General features: G+C 38.0%; 1 protein-coding gene across 14 annotated transcripts in view; it reads left to right on the top strand.

Annotated features, from left to right (window-relative positions):
• Positions 1–20,585, top strand: part of PIEZO2 (piezo type mechanosensitive ion channel component 2) — a 457,465-nt gene that overhangs the window by 298,446 nt on the left and 138,434 nt on the right. For all 14 annotated transcript variants that reach the window (XM_035318200.1, XM_035318189.1, XM_035318191.1 and 11 more), the window contains one exon: positions 14,250–14,412. In XM_035318200.1, the coding sequence (XP_035174091.1) occupies positions 14,250–14,412 (163 nt within the window). The remainder of the gene's footprint in view (positions 1–14,249; positions 14,413–20,585) is intronic.

The following is a 20,585-nucleotide window of genomic DNA, read 5'->3' as shown; positions in this document are numbered from 1 at the left end:
GGGGCGGAACAAAAAACCTACTTAGATGCAAGATGTAAACATTCACTAAAATTAACTTGATTTGTTTTGAGCAGATTTAAGAGATTTTCTAGTTCTTAATTCCCCATTTTTCTGTTTAAGCAATTATCTTAATGGTAACATAAACAATTTCTACCTAAAATAATCATAGTAATCATGACTATGTAATATGCCAAGCAGGTATTTCCTCTGCACTGATTGCAGTTACTTTCACACCTTCTTTTTAAACAACATTGAAAGCAGCAGTGTGAATATTCTAGGTGTCTGAACACACAGTCCTTAATTGTATAAGCAGTTCTGTAGACTTTAGTGATATGTCTCACAAGAGTAAACGTTAAGAAACCAAGGCATAAACTGATTGTTAGCAATATAAATAAATGAATTAGATTTTGGGGTATCTAGTAGACTTTCTATAATTTAGATAATTTTATATGCTCCAATTCAGTGAGAATATAGAGACTGAAAATCCAAGGTGGACATCAAAGCAGGTAGTCCAGTGGAAAATCATGTTGTATGTTATACAAACAGCACACTTGCGTGACCACTGTATTCTAATCTTCTGCATGTATATGCTAAGAGTCAAGAAGCTCCTTACTCACAGGAAGCATGACAGTTTTGCTTCCTCGTCACCTACCAAAAGTCTGGTATGCAAACATCCTGGAGACAGATCTCTTGCACATGAACAATCTCTTAATTTTGTGATATACCTATAGTAAATCTCAAGTTCAGCCATGTGTAGATGAGAAATGTTATTAATTACAAAATGCTTTGTGAATAGTCAGGCCTCCTCATTTGTCTGTTTGTCTGCCTATCTATATATCTATTGATTAATTTTCCATAGTCAGGCCTGATAGATCAAATACTTAAACTTATCTCTAGGTCTAGTAGAGGATCACCAGTATATATTTGCTAGTGATCCTTCTTCCTTACTAGAGACTTTGTTTTACAGAAACTTGCAAAGATATCAAGACTTTGTGATCCTAGTTATAGTTCAGTCAATTTGCTGAGTTTGGCAAATAAATGGGGTTGTGAGGAGTTTATATATAAAAAATAAATAAATAAAGGAAGGGGGTGCTCTTGGAGTCTGGGAACATTAGAAATCAAACAATTCAACATTCTGAACTATTTAAAGGCATCAACGTAATATCTTTCAAGTGCCTGAGTCACTCTGGGAATTGAGTTTGTAACTCAAGAATCTTTATGACTCTTGAACGGTTTATCTGTAATCTTCATTGAAAGTGCTGGGAACTTAGCTGAATCAACTCTTCTACTTGTTATTTGCTAAATGAAAATGTTATTCAAATATATTTCTACAGTATATATATATATAATATGCAGTATTTCAAAAGCCGAAAATCCACTGATCATTTCCCTTGTTCTTTTTCTTTACAAAAAAGATCCACTTTTGTTGAACATAGTCTTTGCCTAGTCTTATGCTTCCCAATATGCCTGTTCCTAATAAAATAACACTTTTACCACATTTATTGTTCCTACTATCATGCTTGCATAAAAATTTAAATAGGAAATCCTACTGGGGAGAAAGCCATGTAAAACTTCTCTTGAGCTGTGCTGTAGTTCAGCATCATAGAAACTTTATAGTTGTTACATTTTTTCAAACCACACCCTTGGGAGCTGACCTTTGATTTGTAGCTTTCGTACCTGTTTGGTCTTTTGTTCTCTAGGAAAAGTAAAATTTGAAATATACTCCACTTGGAGAAGCCCTTCAAACAAACCTGAAATGTATTTATTTATCAGCGTGGGTGAAGGTAGCTTACATACATCATAGTATTTCTCTAACTGTAGAGCAAAGGTATATTTAAAAGCCAAGCCAAATACTTTTATAAAGTTACTTTCCAATGCATCCAACCCTGTGGATAGCTTTTGGGAAATGGAATAATTTAATAGTCCATGAAAAAGAAGGCATCAATATGGGCTTACCCCATGCTTCCAGTCTTAAGAGTAGGTTACTAGAGCAATTTGGATCAAAACAAATTCAAATTTTGCACCTTAGGACTATTTCTAATTACACTCCTTTTGTAATATTGCATGTTAAATTAAGAGCAGACCTCATATAGAGAAGTCAGTTTAGGAATTGGAAGTATTGAGTTCTTTAGCATGGCATTGTAGATCTGTAATTTTCATGCCAATGAAAATTTCAATTTCCAGACAGAATGTCGATATGTATAATTTCTGGAAACCTGGACACTTCTTTAGAACTCTGATTGAAAAATGTGATTTTTAAAAAATATTTTCTAATATGCTTTTATTTTCCTGTCAGTAAAGAGGTATCCTGTACTAGATAAACTCAGAGGAAGATACCAAAGACACATATGTTTCAGTACGTTATATTGTCTAGCATGAAACAATACATGATCTTCCTTTTCCCTGCTATATTGCCTTTTTTTTTTTTTTTCAGATATAAAGAATCTTTTCAGTATTTTCATTTCAGTGTTTTCTGCTATTGCCAAACCTATAGTAATAAATAAATATAAAAGAATCAGATGGCTAGAATAGAATAGAATGGTTCAGCTGGAAAAGACCTTCAGCGATCCTTGAGTCCAAGTGCCTAACCACTTCAGGGCTAAACAAAAGTTAAAGTTTGTTGTTGAGGGTATTGTCCAAATGCCTCTTGAGTGCTGACAGTCACTGGGCATCAACCACTTCTCTAGAAGTACTCACGTACAGCTTTGAAGTGAAATGGTTTAAAAGTGATGTTATTTTTTCTCCTGGTTTCTACATTTTGAAGCTTTTTTTTTTTTTTTTTTTTTTTTTTTTCCTTCTCACGAGGGCTGAAAATGGATACTCTTTCATAAGGAAAAGCTAATGACTGTCTCAGTCACATGACTCCAAAGAGTGAGACTTCAAGAAAACATAGGATTCCCAGTTGCTCAGTAAAGCTTTGTCAACTAAGAAAGAAATGTTTAAGGTTTTGCAACAGGAAAGATCCTAATTGTGCAACTACACCTCAGTCTGAATGGGGGAATGGTTTTAAGCTACCTTGTCTCCAGTATACTTCCCTGATTTCTGTATTATGAGAATGAAACAAGCAAATGATAGATATCTGATTCATTAAACTGCAGACAATGAAGAGTGGAAATGGTAGTACAGTTTTTATACGTGTTCCATATTGCTGCAAACAGCAGTGTAATCTAGCATAATCTAGCTTCTTCTCTATGTCACTTCTTACTGGGCCCCCCCCCCCCCCATTGTCACTGTATTGACATGAAGTTTCTTTCTTCTGATTCAGCATGTAAAAACCTACTTTGATTACATTCTATTATCTTCATGTAGCTTAAATGTATGTGTGTTTGCCATCAGACTACATCCTCCTGCTATGTGTTGACATTATCAAGTGACTGCACAACCAAAAGATTCATTGCTATAGCAGATGCGGTTGTGAATGAACAGTTGAATGAGCTGTCACTTAAATTAAAAACTCATCATTAAAGAGAATAGAGCACCTGGATGCAAAAACTAAGGATAAGGAGTTAGACAGTGATACAAAACTGGAGCCTGATATAATTCAAATGTGAAAGAATACATTTGTGAATTCTGTAATACGATTCTTTCACATTTGTGTAATTATTATCTTCCAGCTAATAACATGTTCGTAAAATACTGATTAGCTGTTTATCTAAAGCATGTTCATCATGATATATTCATTGCTACAGCTTCATTGTGTTCAAGTCCTAAAATATATCTGAAGTGTTGTCTCTTTCTTGACAGCTCTGGAAATACTGAGAATGACTGGAAGACCAAGAGAAATAAAATAAAGACATGCAAATAAGAAAGTATCTGAGTGAGCAGAAAAAATATTTGTGGGCAAATAGTGACATAATGTGAAAGAGTAGTGTAATTTGGTGAATAATTAATTAGAAAAACAAATAGAGGCAATAAATGAGGTTTCTGTTTCAGAAAATAACATTTGTGTTGAAAAATTAATCTAACCCCAGCAGAGAGCTTTATAGTGTAGGGTTTTTCCCATTTTTCTGACATGAGTAAATGTTCTGTACTGACTCTTCCAAGCAGCCCGTAAATATTCTTTTCCATATGCACATGATGAGAAAAATGGAGAGGAGGTTAACACCCCCAGCTCACTGGGGACTTGTGTGGCCTCTGCACACTGTCAGAATGCAAAAGAATATATACTGTTATTGTGAAATGTGGAAGAATTATGTGGACTTACTGAGAAGCCAAGATTTCCCTTCATGGGCTACCATTCAGAGGAGGAAAATACATGTAGGATGAAAGAAGAGATACAGGACTTGATGCTGACATCTGCTCCAGTTCAGTGCTTCTAGAAATCAGATCAGTCTGCCCCCATACTTCATTTCCTTCTCTAATCTTGACCAATAATTTATAATTTGTATCAGTTGATCATCTGGTGCTCTCTTTCCATGGCAAAATGAATGAGTAGGAGCTTTATCCTCCTACTCTTTACTGTCCAAGAGATGATAAAATTTTGAGAGACAAATTTTTAATTAATTTTTAATGCTGTCTCTGAAACATCCTTCTAGTTGATCTTTTCTCTCTCTCTCTTTTTTTTTTTTTTTGGAATGCCTTTAGAGACAGGACACAAAGTGTCTTCCACCCCTGCTTCAATTTTGTGTCACTTCTGACATCAGTCCTAGGCTGTATAGCATGGTTCCTGCAAAGGGAAGCAGACTCAGAGATAGGCACTGTCATGTGAAATTGCTTAATTGATCCACTTACCTCTAAATACTAATCTAAACATCTTAAGATCAAGAGTGAGCAAACTGTATACAGTGTTCAGCAGAATAATGAAGCCTGTGGATTCCTGTGGATTTGTCTTTCTGGATTGCTTGTTTTCTTAGGTAACCCACCCACTTGCATGCCTTGTGTCGTGTAGTAAGCCTTGTTTTCTTGGGGGAAAAAATGCTTAAGGAATCCATACGAGCTGAGATAGAGCTTTTTCAATTGCAGGCAGTATCACTATGATTTTTTTACCTGGTATATTCGCTTTCTTCAAATTTGTATTCTAAGTCCGGGGCACAGACCACTGAAGAGGAGTTCCCTAGTCAGAAATAGGCCATACACTGCCACATCCCTTTGCGAACTCATGCTTATCGACCAGACCTTCTGTTCCAGCTGTTCCTTCAGTCCTGTCTCCTCTCTGGGACTTGCTCTGGCAATGCTGATGGTTTGCAGAAATGGTCAGTACAGTTCCAACAGAAGCAGTCAGGAAGGCTTTTGCACCATTCACACTCCTTTTATTAGGAGAAAATAAGAGATCTTGAGGTACAGCAGTGTAAATCAAACAGGTAAATTTACTTTCTGTTAACAACTGCAACACGTGTGCTGTCAGCAGTCTAATGAGATTAAAGGGGAATGAAACTTAAAGTTGAGCAGGGACATTTTAAATAACATAATGAGAAAATAATCAATTTCTACCTCATTGAAACAAAAAGCTGTAGTCCTTCTGAAAAAAAAAAAAAAAAAGTGTTTATTATTTTAATGTCATTTCTAAGGATGTGCTACAATGGTCTGGGTGCTTTGCCCAAAGAAGAGCAACCTGATTTGTGTCATTTGGGTACCTACAGACTAAAACAAGATGGGTCAAGTGAATGAGTATCATGAAACTGAGGGAAGGAATTTGTGACAGAGCAGTCTCTCTAACTGAGACACCATAGTCCTTAAGTGTTAGATTTTATACCTCAGATATATTTTCCTTGCTAACTGCGAGTAAGAATAAATTTTCTCTGCATCTGGACAACTGTATAATTTCCATTGGATTCTTGTACCCCTGAACACGTGCCATTGTATTAATCCGATGGTCTGGGCTGGCTCAGCAATTGCTTAAGATCCTCTCAGAAGTCATCTCAATTCAGTAGGAATCTATTTGTCTAACTGTTTGTGTTAGGTTTTTAAGTCGCTCATTTCCTGCCACCCTGTCTGCTTATTTTCTTTTCAGCTAAATTAATTTCAGCTAACTTTTCTCATGCTTTTTAATCTAGGGATTCAAAGGAAACAAACATCAGATAGACGGTATTTTATGGCCTGTGTTGTTTGAACACTTGAATTGTTAGACTGTTGTCAGTGTTTTTCTTGGCACAGCCCAGCCTCCTGCAGTACAGTGGTAGCTGGGAGCAGTACAGTGGTAAACCCACCAGCAGTCGAATGTGAGCCAGTCTTTGTTTTAATCTGCAGAGCAATCAGCATTGCAATTAGTATCCAAAAACTCTCTAGGACGCATGCTTAACTGTTTGGCTTTGCGTTTTATTTTGTTTTTGTTGGTTTTTGTTCATGAATAAATCATGTGAGACCTCCAGATAGTAATTGGCTTATGAAGCACGATGAAGGCTGTGGCTGATGGAGTGCTAGTGCACCGTGTAGGGGGGATGAACCATGCTGCAGGGTGCTGATGGGGGCACCGAGATTGCAGGTAAAAGTGGGAGCACTCAACCTCACGTCCCCTTTTCTCCATTTGGATCTGAGCAGTCCTGTCCTTGTCGATGTTTGGGCAAGGCAGGAGTCTTCCACATGGGCAAAACTACCACAGTTATCTCCTGCACCTGAAGGGAGTCTTTGGCTGCTGCTCTTCCCAACCATTGACCAGGTAGCCTTGAGCAGTGAGCGGAATTAGTCCTCTCCCTTCCCACACCTACCCACACCTTGGGTGTTTGCCACCCAAGATCTATTTCATGTGCTCCATCTTAAGAAAAAATAAGAAGTTACATTTCATGGCATCAGTATACTTAGTTTGCCATACATTTCTACTGCTGTTTTTCAGTCTCATCCTGTAGAACTGCACTGAAGTGCACCAATTTCAACCGGGATGTTCCTTCTGGCCCATTTCAATGGAAATCATCTGGGTTTTGGGGCAGTGGGAGCTGTGGGGGCACCTTGCCACACTGAGGTGCAGCACGCATGCTCCTTATGGCTGGATCCTTCTTTCAGCAGCAGTTGTGCTTTTCCATCTAAACCCCTGGGATTTTCTGGCAGTGACAGTAGGGATGGTGAGCTCATTGCCTTCTGTACTGCCTTTGTGGATGTTCCCATCCCTCCTGCTGTGACACTTGGACATTTTTGAGTTAGGAATGGGCAAGTGGGTGCAGAGGGGTCCCCAAGCTCTCAGTGAAATGCTGTGGGCACTCCAGCTTGAACCACAGTATTTCCTAGTGGCTGTGTGTCTTTCCTTTGTTCTCAGAATAATCTGGCTTTGTAAAATGACAGTAATTTACAATGTCACTTGCTATAAGAGGGGAAAATATCTGCAGCTGACTGGAAAATTTAGATGTGACTTTTATTTTCTGTGAGTATATTATATGCTGGCTGTAGAATGAAATAAAAAGTGGTAGGAAATGATGATCTGTTTGTGCTCCAACCAGTGAAAGCTGCTAAGAGAGGGAGCAAATATGTTTTGAAATACTCACTGAATGTCAGCCTGCTTCAGTCTTTTCAGCACTTTGTTTTTGTCAGGAGTGTTGTGGAACATATGGATATCTGTATGCCTTTACATAAACAGTTAGCTGTCATTCACCAAGTTTTTATGAGCATTGTGGACAGACTGATTTAATTGTGAATGTTTTGCAGTGATCAATGAATCTGGAATTAGTGCTTTGGCCAAATCCACATACAATATGTGCGTAAGTGAGAAGCAAGCAAGAAGTGTATGTACTTGCAATAGAAACTCTCTTTGAAGATTTCAGACCAAAATGTCCCTACAGCTGAGGTGTCATCTGTTCTCTCCTGCTCACTTTGGCTCTGCCCCCATCCAGGATCACATTCCCATTTTGACCTGAAATAATTCATGCTGTGAAATGGCTTGTCATTTCCACACCGTTAAGGGGGTTGGCATGCACTGCGCCATGGGTGTGGATGGGAATGTGCTCACTTCCTCCTTGGCTGTGCAACCTCAGTCTCGCCGCACGTTTGGAGCTGTGGGACACGGGCAAAGCAAGCTTTATGTTGTACTGTCACAGGTCTGGCAGTAGCACAAGTGAGTGCTTTGCGTGATAGCTGCTAAATCCCTGCTAAATTTTATGCCTTGTGTGTGCTGTACTGGGCAACCTGGAGTTTGACCTTTGTTAGAAGATCAATGAAGAACAAGAAACAGTGGATGCTTTTAAAAAAAAAGAAAAATTGGCATAAACAAGCTTTTTACATACTGCATATATCCATAATTTTTTAATGTTGAGTGTTTTCTGCAAGCAATAAAGTACCAAAAACTTGGCATGTGCATTTAGTTTGAAATAGCTGCTCAGTCTCTGCATAGCAGTGTTTGGAAAGCAAATGTTTGGTTAATACGTGGTTAAGCACTTTTGCAATACAGAAAGGGTTCTTCATTGCAAGGTATCTGTCCTGAGAAAGTGAAGTGTACTTTTGGGTTTTGAATCCATGCAGACATAGTTTGTAAGCTGTAATTAAGATTTTAGAAATACTTCAGGAGCCCTTTGAACTTGTATGTTGGGCAGGTCAGTGCATGCTAAATATTTTTGTAAGTACTTCTCTATGCATTTTTGCTTCCCTCTTCCTCCCACTCTTTTACTTGCATGACCAAAATTCTGTCAAAGTGTAACTTCAGGTATGTTGTGTAAAACATACAGCATTTGGCAGTCACAGGAAGGGAATGCAAGATTGAGTGATCATGCACAGGCATATGGACATTAATATTTCCTCTCATTAATATGAGAGGAAATTTTTATTTTGTTTTTGTTTATAACTTGCCTTCAGTTTGTGGGTGACCGTGAGGTAAGGAAAGGACTGAAGGCAGAACTACTAGCACTCAGCAACCTGCATAATTTGTGTGGGCCCACAGTTTGCCCCAAGGGTCATATCTAGGTTGCCATTGGAACCATTAGCAGATCTAACTTGTCATTTGAACTATCAGGGAAAAGTCACACCAGCATGAATATAGTCCACAAGTGTACAGGTTCCGTTTGAATTCCCAAGCAGTGTAAGTATGGAGGCAGACATTTCATCCTTAGTTCAAAGAGGGGGAGGACAAGGGGCCCCTTTAGTTTGTTTCCAGCTGCAGCCATCCCCAAGATCCACTTCCAACAGCAAGGGTCAGCAAGCACATCTTTAAGGCAATCCGGTTTCTAGCCTTTGGCACCCTGTTTCCTCTATTTTGGGATCATAGGGAGGGTAAACAGTTGAATTTGCTCCTTCACAATGCAGCGTAGCACCCGTGACACTGCCGGTTCACATTTTTAGGGGACAGTGCCTGTGATTCTTGGGTCCGGTTTGCCTCCAACCCATGTGATTACAGTTGCAGATGAAGCCAATGGGAAATGTGCTCTGCACATCTATAGTAGTGCCTGCAGTACTCAAATACTAGGTCCGCTTTGAAATACCAGGTGTATTATACCAGTGACCAAACAAAATGAATGGAAATTATTAGCATCTATGCATCTCTTCCGTAGTTTATCACCTGTTAACACAGTGTTACCTAACAAGTTTTATGAAATCACTTCATTAGAAAGCAGTCAGGTAGTATCGAAAACCCCTGAGGGAACTGAAGGGAAGTTTGCTTAGCAAGCAGTGAATAAGACTTTGGAGGAACTTGTAAGACTATGTTGAAAAATATTTTTAAAAATGCATGTTTTACTCAATATTCAATATAAAATCAGGCTTTTTACAGAGCTCTGTTAGGAGACATTGCTAGAGTTATTACTCAACATAAGCTTAACATTGTGTTATGTTGCTGATACTGAACTAATTTGAGTTCTGTTTAAGATAGGATTTTTCCCTAGTATTTTTTTTGTTTGTAATAAAATGTTAAAGTTCAAAGTTCATTGTTTTTCATTCTGTGTGAGGATTTTGTTTGTTTTCTTCTCTATGGTGTTATTCATACTGCTTTATATGTGAGTTACTATGTACTTTACTTTTTTTTATTGAAGCCATTGCAGTTTTAATTCTAATAGCTTTGGTGGTTTGCTGCTTTCATTCTCTGAATCTGAAATAATGAGAAAAGCAATGTGTCTACTATTCTTAAGTGAAATCAGACCAGATAAGGCAACATCAACACTTCACTGTTAGCCAAAGCTTTGTGCATTCAGGAGAAAAATGAATAATTCTTGTTTGTGAGAAGTTGTTCTTCTGGAAAGGGAAAAAAATATAATATTGTGTTCAGAAAATTCGAATACTATTTCTAAAGCATTTAGCAAATAGCAAATATAATGTTCAAATATTGCTCACTTCTCCACAGCATTTGTGTTTTTTTTGACTGCTAATGACTATATACGAAGTAATAGAGCAGTTTTATCCTGCGTATCCACAGCTAACTCTATTCTTGATGCAGATAAACAGGGAAATTTTTGCCTAGTGGTTTCTTTAGCACCAAAGAACTTAAAAAATGGACCAGGGTCACACAGTGCTGGAAAAAATCTTTATAAACACAGGAAATAGAGATGAAGTCTTCTTTAAGTAGTTTAATTTTAAAATATATGTATGAAAACACCAGGGGAACACAGACTGATGAGGAAACTACAGTATTAAGGATCTGTTGACATGACAGATCAATTTTACATGGTGATATAAAAATCATAAAATCACTCATGTCCCATAAGATTGATTTTTGTTACAGAGAAAATCTTGCAACCCATAGTCATAGTTCCCTGTCTTGAAAATTGTGTGCAATATATTTTACTTGATCAAGAGAAGGTGGAAAAACATTTCAAAGCCCTACTTTTTCTGGTTATTGTTTTTTCTTGGTGGTGTTTGTTTTGTTTGTTTGTTTGTTTGTTTGGGGGGGGAGGGTTGGTCCTGTTTTCTTTGCACACAGTAAGAAAGAACAAAAGAGGGAGAAAACCATTCTGGAGCTGCAGATTATTGTATGATTTCGTATTACATTTCAGAACATATGTCTATGTTTCAGTCAAAGGTATCTAATGCAATTAAACTTGCCATATAAATTATGTAGTTTAGGTAAATAAATGATGCTGTAATAGCTGTAGATCAAGGGCTATGACCAGTTCATTGTATACTGTGATTCTTGCAGTGATTTAAAAAAGCTGTTTCTATAGGAGATCCCCTGAATAGGTTTCCTGTGTTTCTGGTTTAACTTCATCACTAGAGAGCCTCCTTTGGAGGGAAGGGCACAATGCATAGACTGTTATCGAATGCAAAATATGACCATGTGTGAACGCACAAATAAAGTGAGAAATGTTTGTGAAATGATTGCAGTATTTACCATTCTTTTTTGTACTGCCAGAGATAAGAAGTGGGAATAACTGATTTTTGTTTCAGCTATTGCTGTGAAAAAACTAGGGAGCAAATTGCTTAGGGTCGAATGAAATGGTTTATTTTTCTGCTTTATAGAAGAATATACATTTCTTTATTTTCAAGTGATCTTTTGTTTCCTTTTTAATTATCACACTGAGATCAATTTGTTTTCCTTTACATGAGGAGATGGGGACAGTATACATTTGTGAATGGTTTTGGTGAATGAGCTATTCATGTGCAGGATTTCCCCCTGTTCTGTGGTTAGGTATCACTGTTCAGCCTCTATTGCTAGCCTGAACTGCACATTACATCTTTCACAACAACATACTTAATGATTTATTTTGAAAAATCAGAGGCACTTGGTTTAAGTTAGTGGAAAGAAATGTGAGCCACGACAGAGAGAGTGCTCCCGCAGGGGTCTTCTCCTGTTCTTGGGAGTGGGAGAAGGGGAGGACAACCCAGCCTGGCTCCACAGGAGTACAATGTGAGGAAGGAGAACCTGGTGTAATTCAGAAGTGCTGTGTTTTGAAGGCTTTTTACTTGATCATGTGGGAGTGGTTGAAGCCGATGGACTTGTGCCTTAAGTTCAGATGTGATGCAAAATTAATTTTAGAAAGGACTTCATACCGGTGTACAGAAAAAGCCTTTTTATAGTATTACATATACGTGATCCTTTTTTCAGCATAAGACTAGCAAATGTATACAGTTCATACACTAACACTCGATTGAGTTTTTTTGAACTCTTTCTAAAAAATGCCCAAGTGATATTTCTCAGAATCAAGAATTCAGATCCTGTTGGCGTATTTTTAGGAATGTAGCCGTAATAGGCAATTTGCAGCATAGCAATTCGGTTTTGTTGTTGTGAATACAGGGTGCATTGTTGTTGGGAGTTTAGTTTATTAAAAGTGTATTTTTTACTACTTTCTGCCAAAGGAGAAAGTGCAAATTCAGTGCCTTGACTAGCTAATCTTCAGCAACAATAAGGGCTACAACACTGCAAAATGAACTGACATGTCAAGCTTTCACGTTCTGTAATGTTAAACAGATTGGCTGTCTTGTCATATACCAGTTGCCTCTACAGCATGTATTTTTTGAAGCAGCAGCACAGGAAATGTGCAAGCAGTCCAGTGAGGACATAGCCACCTAATTCTTTTACAAGCCTTCCAGTTACTTTTTTTTTTTTTTTTTTTTTTTTTTCTGCTTCAGTACTACTTGATGCCATTAATGAAACATTTTGAAGCTACTTAGCTGTCACAGACTGAATGACCGTTCCAAATTAATCTGCAACAGCAAAGAGCATCCAAGGAAGAAAGTTGCTGGTTGCATAGTCGCAATTTCTTTCTTGTTCTTTTACAGGAAGTTGCAATTTCCAATCTTAATTATTTTTCCTTAGCTAGCACCTTATCAGTTTATTTTATGTCTGGCTCTGAGCACGGGAAGAAAAAGAACTAGACCTTGAATTTTCCCTCTCCTGTTTTGAACCAATTCTGTAGTACTTCAGAGTCCATTTTGTAGCTGGGCTACAGTGCAGTATCCCACTGCGCTGCTCACTGGTCACTGCTTCCCACAGTGCAGTCAATCCTACCTAATGAAACAAACATTAAAGCTAGTCTCTGATCACTTTATCCTACTTCATCTGGGCATAAACTGTTTTGCAAGACGTACAGCCGTGGAAAAACTGGGTCAGCAGTAGTAATGGTAAAAAAAAAAAAAAAATAGAAATGTAGGAGTTGATTTTTAATTTATATTAGGAGGCGAACAAGATTATAAACAGTGGTCATGTCCTAATCACATCAGAGGCTTTTTAGATATTCCAGATCTGCTAGCAGGCTGGCTAATTGCAGCAGTCACAGGTAACTCCTTCACACAAAGCTTTTTGCCTTAAAAGTGTTATGGTAAAGAAAGGCTTAAGGGCATATCTTCTTTTCTAACTATAAAACAACTTAACAAGGTTTTATACCTTGGCAACTTCCAGGCTATGAAGAGCTAGTCTATCTCCCTCACGTAAACACAAGGACCTGTACAGATGCCTCACCTGTCCTCAGAACTGGTTATAGAACTAAAGCCCTAAAAAAATCTGTTAAAATCAGATCTGCATATCTAAAATGTGTTAACTTCATGATTGACAGGTACACACTGTATATTTTCAAATCATTACAATTATATCCTCTCATTAAGAAAAGTTAATAGTTCAGTAAGTACATGTAGCAACTTAACAAACTATTAATTGTGCCACTAAATCTGAATCCAAGCTCTCTATTTTAACAGTGAACCAAATTCAGACCCATAAAGCCATATTTCCCAGGCTAAACATTTAAGTCTACACAACAAAGCAGTACAATTTCTTCTGTAAATACATGTCATTCAGTCATGCAGATGTTAGAGAGGAGAAGTTTTTCTAGATGGGGACATAACACTTCCTCTTTAATATTTAAATATTAGTACTTAAATACTAGTACTTAAATACTGGTGGGGGGAGAGGTATTCAAGAGGTCTGGTTGAATAAAACATATTAACATATTAAAGTGGTAACATAATAAAGCATATTAATCATTGCAGACCCTCCCAACCACGTCACCCCTCAGGAGAGACGTGAATGCCGTCTTGTCTTTGTTTGACCACCCTGGTAGAGCTGGATGCTCTTGTCTTTGCCAAGAATGTCAGTAAAGGGATTGTGATTTACACCCATGGATCTTCTAGAAACTTAACCTAAATGTTTCTTGTTGTATTTGAAAGACATTCCTGTGTTGCTCACCACAAAATTGATTCAGACTTGTGTTAAGCAAAATACTAAGTATCAATAAAATATGAATATGTGAGCTCCCAGTGAAAAATCCCTTATTCTGTACTTCTGGATAGCAAAAGTAGCTGCTTGTCTAAAGTTCCTTGATCTTCTTCATACTTCCAGTATTCTGAAGCTCTCTTATTACTGTGTTTTGGGGGTTTTTATTTGCCTTGAGCTAACTTTTTGTTCCAGTTGAAAATGTCATTAGAAGTAACAAATGTTTCTTTGTTCTTCTTTTTGTTTTTTTCATCCCATACAGTGTGAAAGGAGCAGATGCTGGCAACGTGATCAGACTATTTGTACCAGACATTGGGATGTTCATTGCTAGCCTGACAATATGGCTCCTCTGCCGCAACATGGTTCGGAAGCCAGTAACCGAGGACGCAGCCCAGTGCAACATGCAATTTGAAAATGAGGAAATGGTATCAAATACACATTTCTGTCTGTACAGCTTATAGATATAGTGAGCTTTGGTACTCCTGTCTGAGTTGTGTTCTGAAATGGTTTATGAGCATGAAATATGCTAAGTAAACGTACTTTCAGGAAACTAAACAATTGATTTTGAAGTGGAAAAGCTTCTCTTGTCAATGTCTTGAGAAAACAAAGCAGAATGTGGAAAATGATAGATTTGCTACTGGAGTTTTCAAATTGTTTTGAGTGAACAGATGATCACAACAGCTGATCAGAAGTGATTTTTTTTTTTTTTTTTTTTTTTTCCACCAGAGCTGCTGGTCATGTCTGACAAGTTTTTTTGCTACATACATTGCCCAGTTTCTTAGATAGCATCCATATTTCTAAACTTGGTATTGAAGAGTAACAGCAGCATCTGAGTGATGATCAGAAATGACTCTTAGGAGAAGAGAAGAGAGAATGTGCATTACATTTGTGATAGGACTTATCTAAAACAGTGGTTACACAAACAGCGGAGGAAGCTTTATGATAATTTTTGAGACTGGCTTAGCTGGAACTGTCACGTGCTGGTGAGAAGAAGAATGGCAGAGACACTGAATGCAGAAAATTCCCCAGAAAGAGGGAAACAATTTTATATTAAAAGCCGCAGTGGGAATTTAGCCCAGGGTGCAGAGGGATTCTCACTACTAATCTTAACATGTTTTCTATCAGACTGTCTAGCGTGCCATGCGTCTCATTTTCTGTTTTGTTTTACATATGGGTGGAATGTTTTTTTTCTTTGCTCTCAATACTCCAGTTCTAGGGAAAACAGTTAAAAGTTGCTCACTTCCAATAGAAATTGCATTTTGAAGTGGGTAGAGCATTTAGGGGATCAACTGCCCATTTTGGTGCTACTGTAGAGGGGAAAAAATCCCTCAGTGTTGCCATGTTGTCTGGATTGTGGTATTGCCAGAAGCTAGGCAAGTTTCTAGCACAAGACAGATCAGAGTCAGGACTGTGCTTTACGTTTGGTTGCTTTTAATTCTTATGGGCTCTGCTTACATCTGAGAATTGCCTGAAGATTGCACCTTTTAACTACACACTAGAGGATACATAGACTTTGGTGTGATCAGAAAACATGAGGTTTTGCCTTGTCTTTGGGAAGCCAGTTTTATCAGCTTTAAACTGGCTTTATCACTGGAGCTGTGCAGAATGGATTTAGCAGCAGACAGGAATCTGGGGCTGTATCCATAAGGGCAGGCACTTGAAGAATAGAGAAATGAGGCTAATTGGCATGTTTTGTGTTCAGTCTTTCTCTCTTAAAAGAGCTACTTTTTACCAAAGTGGGCTCTGAGAGACTTTTCTGAGGATCTTGGTCTCCTGGATAGAAAATGTCTTTGCACATGCATAAAACAGGAGTCATCTGATAGCAGAAACTCAAAAGAAAGACAAAATGACATGCTGAGGCTCCTCTGAATCTAGATGATGATGTTTAAATACTCACTTTGGGTTAGTTCAGAGAAGGGAGCTCAGTCTCCTGGAGGGCATGGGTGGTGGCTGCCAGGCTGTGTTCAATAGACATCTGCCTGGAATGCAAGGAAAAAACTAAGCTAACCAGCACCGATCACCCAGAACAGAGAGTAGCTTTAAATTGGATGGTCATAGACTCACAGCTACCTCAAGGCAATCCACCGGTGCAATTAAATGTGCCAGAATATTCTACAAAGGCAGAGTGTTTGGGAGAAGAAAGAGAAAACTTTGACTGCAAAGAAATACTTATGCTGGGCAGATGGAAATCTGCATAAATATATTTCACTTTTTCACATCAAAACCCAGCAAATATTATTTATATTCTGTGATCTGTATGTATTATAGATTATTTAGTGAACACAGCAGCTGTGTTTAGATATAGTGGCACCAAAAATTCTTCCACTTTTTTTTTTTTTTTTTTAATGTAATATTTACTGTCATGTGAGGTGATCCCCAGTGCTTTGAGAAATTCTGATCTTCACAGATGAAATGATGGATCTACATCAGAATAAACTGCTTGTTTTTTAAAAATGAAGTGAAATGGAGAGTGGAAAATTAAATACCCATTAAACACATTTTTCCAAACTTCAGCTTTCTCTTTGTAGGTGTCTGCATATAACATCCTGGAATCTTTTCTGCCAGTTAGGAGAAGGCTGCAGAGGCAGCTGAATCTGCTAGGAATTGGCAGGGCTGAGTGTAAAGAACCTAATGCATATGCAGAGCATGCAGCTGAGTGTCTGAATTTGGGAAAATATTGGCATGGTATGAAATGAGTCCAAATCGTGTGGGTTTTACATGATAATTTTCAATTGGTAAAGTCCACTGGAAAAGGCAAAAGTAATTGATCAATTCTTTGACTTTGGCATTAGCTGGCTGTGGCTGTGTATTGCCATGGCTCTGGTGGCAGTCAGAGCTGATGCTGTAACTCCATTGAATTAGCAAACACGAAATGAGTTACAGCAATAACTGCCCTACAAACAAACGCTTCAGGAGGAGTGTTGAGCTTGGTGCTGTGCCTCCAAGGGAAATAGTCCTGGGTTTATTAGACCAACTCCACAGCCAATTCTCAGATTTTGCTTAGAGTTCCTGCCACCATTCATCAGAGATTCATGGTATGAGATTTTGTTAAGAATGAATCTGCTGATTTGAGCAGTTTCAACAGAACCATAAGAGAAGTGGCTTTTCACGTTGCCAGATGACTAGCCACAGGTAGTTCTATACATCAAGAAATCAGTGCTCTGACTTCCAAGCAAAAGCAGAGAATTTGTTGTACAACTTTACCTTTTTGCATGAAATTTCTTACCTGAGTAATTCTCAGACATCTGTGGTTATGGGGAGCATGGAATACTTTGGAAATAGGCTAAATTAAAAAAGAAAGGGTAGTGTATCTACTCCTTCCAAAACTTACATATAAGAAAACATGTTAAATAATTGTGTTAGTATTTCTGAAAGTGACCTCTTCAAAGCTCTGTGTGAATCCATCACACTTCAGTTTTTACATGGATATGCAGAAAAAGATCCTGGAGTTAAGTAGCAGTTTGTGGTACTTGACTCTATGCTGTACTTTGTCATGGCAGTAGCCTCCAGAAACCAGCTGCAGAGCACAATGGATCGTATTGCTCACAGATTAAGATGCAACTCAAAATGAGAAAAAGTATCAGAATCTAAATTAAGGACAATAAGGATTCATTGAAAAATGGATGTCCTTCTTCATTATACTGCATCTAATTTTAAGGGAAACAGATCTCCATCAGAAAAGTGTATTCTACAGAACAGAACTGAGGGGAGGAGATTGGAAAGCAGTGAGAGACTCTCAATTATTTGTAAGTAACGCTATCCCAGGAATAAGCAAAGAGTGTGGTTTTAATTAACAGTGAGTCATGAAGTAGGAAGGTCTGCCAGATACCAGGCTGCAGTCCAACTCATTACCACCCCTAAATGGTTGCACACTTGGAGCAAACGTGTCTGCAGGCCTTTTTTATTAGGGCTTAGAAAATTTAAAGCAGGTGAATTCAGCTGGAGACAGGCCCAGATTGCAAATGCCGAAAAGCACAATGCCAGTCACGAGGTGTAAAAGGTGGAAGAAAATGAGAGAGAACAGTTAACTCCCAGCTGCAGCTGAAAGTATGACATTTTTGATTTGGTTCAGATGGTGGCTTATATGCCAAAATGCAGATTCAGTATATACAGTCTGATAGGTATTAGAAAGGAAGTAGCTTTTTCTTGAGACTGTGGATGAATTACCTAATATCATAAGTGACAGGGAAAAAAATAATCCTAGTGAGATTGCGTAACTTCAGCTTTACGGGAGGTGTTGATCTTAATTGAAATAAACAGTTGTAGTCTTCAGTGCAGCTTCTTCCACAGCACTTGCTGCCTTGCCTGTTCAAGCTTGCTTCTCAACCACACTCTTCTAGAAAGTGAAGGGGACTGCTGGCTCTGGACTTCATTCCATAATCTGAGGCTAGAATGACCCCAAAACCTTCACCCCTCTCCTTTTCTGTGGAAGACAGATTTGTTAGGGATGTCAAAAAGAAAAAGAAAAAAAATAGAGGAAATTGTTTTAAAAGAAACTAAATTATGGGAAGAATGTGAGGAGAGCTTGCCTTGGACTGGAGTTGGGAGGTTCTCACTTTGGCCACAAACTTGTTTTGTGTCCTCGAGCCTATTACTTCATCTCTGCTTCTGTGTCCCTTGGCAAATAGGGACAGTCACAATGCTTAGTTTTCCAACTTTGTCTTTCTAAACAGTAGGCTGAGAGGCTAAGGCTATTTATCCTACGCCTACATCAGGCATGTAGTACATTGAGAGCTCTCTTGATCCAGGTCTCCCAGTGTGACTGCGATATGTACAGGACAGAATAGGCAAGCTCTGAGAGCTACATGTTCCATGCTTTGTACAGGGACCTCAAAGTCTAGAAGTTGCCCATTTAGACCAGTATCCTTGCTGTACAGGAAGTAGCTGGTACCTTGTGGATAACCACAATAAGCAGCTAGGGGATAACCCTTTTCCCCATCTCCAACATTACAGTTTATCTTGATCTCTCCTAGTAAGAGACTGGCTTTAATCCTAAAACATGTGGTTTCATATCCCTTCCAAAAATTTTGTTGTTAATTATAGCTACTCTGGATAATCTTGTTAAACATATAATTACCCAGTCCCTTCAAAAACCTCATTAATTTCTTGGCTTGGTAGCATCATGAAGCAAAGACTTCCACAATTTAATAACTTCTCTCTGATTTTATTTTAAATTTAACACCCTTTAATTTTAAGGAACATCCCTTGTATTACATATTGTAAAACAAGGTGAGATGGTATAAGAAAAATTTAATTATTTATTATCTGACATATTTTTTTCTTTTAAAGGTAAACAATCCCAGTGCTTTTTTTTCCCATTTCTTTGGTAATTTTCATTATTTTTTCTCTGAAACAGCTATAGTTCTGCAATATCCTCTTGAGCTACAGGGAATATCAATGCCTCAGCATTACAGGCAAGGTTTATTGTTGATCTGAATGATGGTATAATTTCATTCTTTGCTAGACTCAGAGACTGTTAGACTGGGTGAATCTACTAGTGCATCATCTACCTGGACATCCTGTGTAATATGGAGAACTAGTTCAGGGTAATAAGGAGAACTAGTTTCACAATTCAGAGAAAGATCTGATGTCCCATTCCTTGTAGTTGCTGATGCCTCACTATTTTTTGTGCCTGCAGGTCTCCTTTGAACTTTTTACAATGGGGCCCATGACCCTGTCTAGATGATCATCCTGTACTCCTGGAATGAGCTTAGTTTTCCTGACATTATTTATTGCTTTGTATTTGTCTTCATCTAACTTGATTTTATCAGAATCAAACATTCACCTGGCTTGATTAGCTCTCGGTGTTTTGGAGCCCTCTGGCCATGACTTCTCTAGACATCTCCTGTCTACTACATCTGCTCCTTCACTATTTGCTTTTCTTCAGAGATTGTGAATAAGCATTCCAGGTATTGCAGGAAATGCTACAAGTGACAAAGAGGGAAAAAATATTTTTTTAGATAGGAAAGGAACTTCTTGGATTATTTTAGCTTCCTGATGACACCTCATTTGTTTTTATTATTATTATTATTATTTTCTCTTTACCTTGTCTTTTTTTTTCTTTTTAATTGTCATCTCTATTTAGTACAGTGTTTGCTCACCTTTTCTAATAAAAATTATAAACATAATAATAATAAAATATTATTATAAATGTTATAAACATTATAAGTATTTCTTCAGTGTTGACCTCTGGAGAACTGGTCCAGACCCAGCTAGTCTTAGTGTGCTTTGAACGTGGTGTGAGTAAGATTTAATACCTTATTTCTGTGGTTTAAAGACAGTAGGTGAGGTTCCATTATCTCTATGCTTGCAGTGTATGTAGTAGTGAAGTTTGCCAGACCTTACCCAGCTGCCTCCCTCAGTAACAACTCAAATGCATCTTATCTTAACAGGGGTCAAAAGTTTACAAGTTACATTAGCTTCTTGTTTGATGCACATGTCTTTGGATAAGTCTTAACACAAATATGCAATTACACTACAACAGTGCCTCAGCTACATGATGTTGTATAGTGCAATATGTTATGTTTTACCAAATGCTGTTAGCCTGTTCAGCATGAAACCTGTCCTGTTTAGCATGCACCTGTCCTGATTTGGTTAG

Source organism: Oxyura jamaicensis, chromosome 2 (assembly GCF_011077185.1).
Source record: "Oxyura jamaicensis isolate SHBP4307 breed ruddy duck chromosome 2, BPBGC_Ojam_1.0, whole genome shotgun sequence".
Taxonomy (NCBI): Eukaryota; Metazoa; Chordata; class Aves; order Anseriformes; family Anatidae; genus Oxyura; species Oxyura jamaicensis.
Note: the sequence above shows the minus strand (reverse complement) of the source record. Positions and strands in the feature narration are given on the sequence as shown.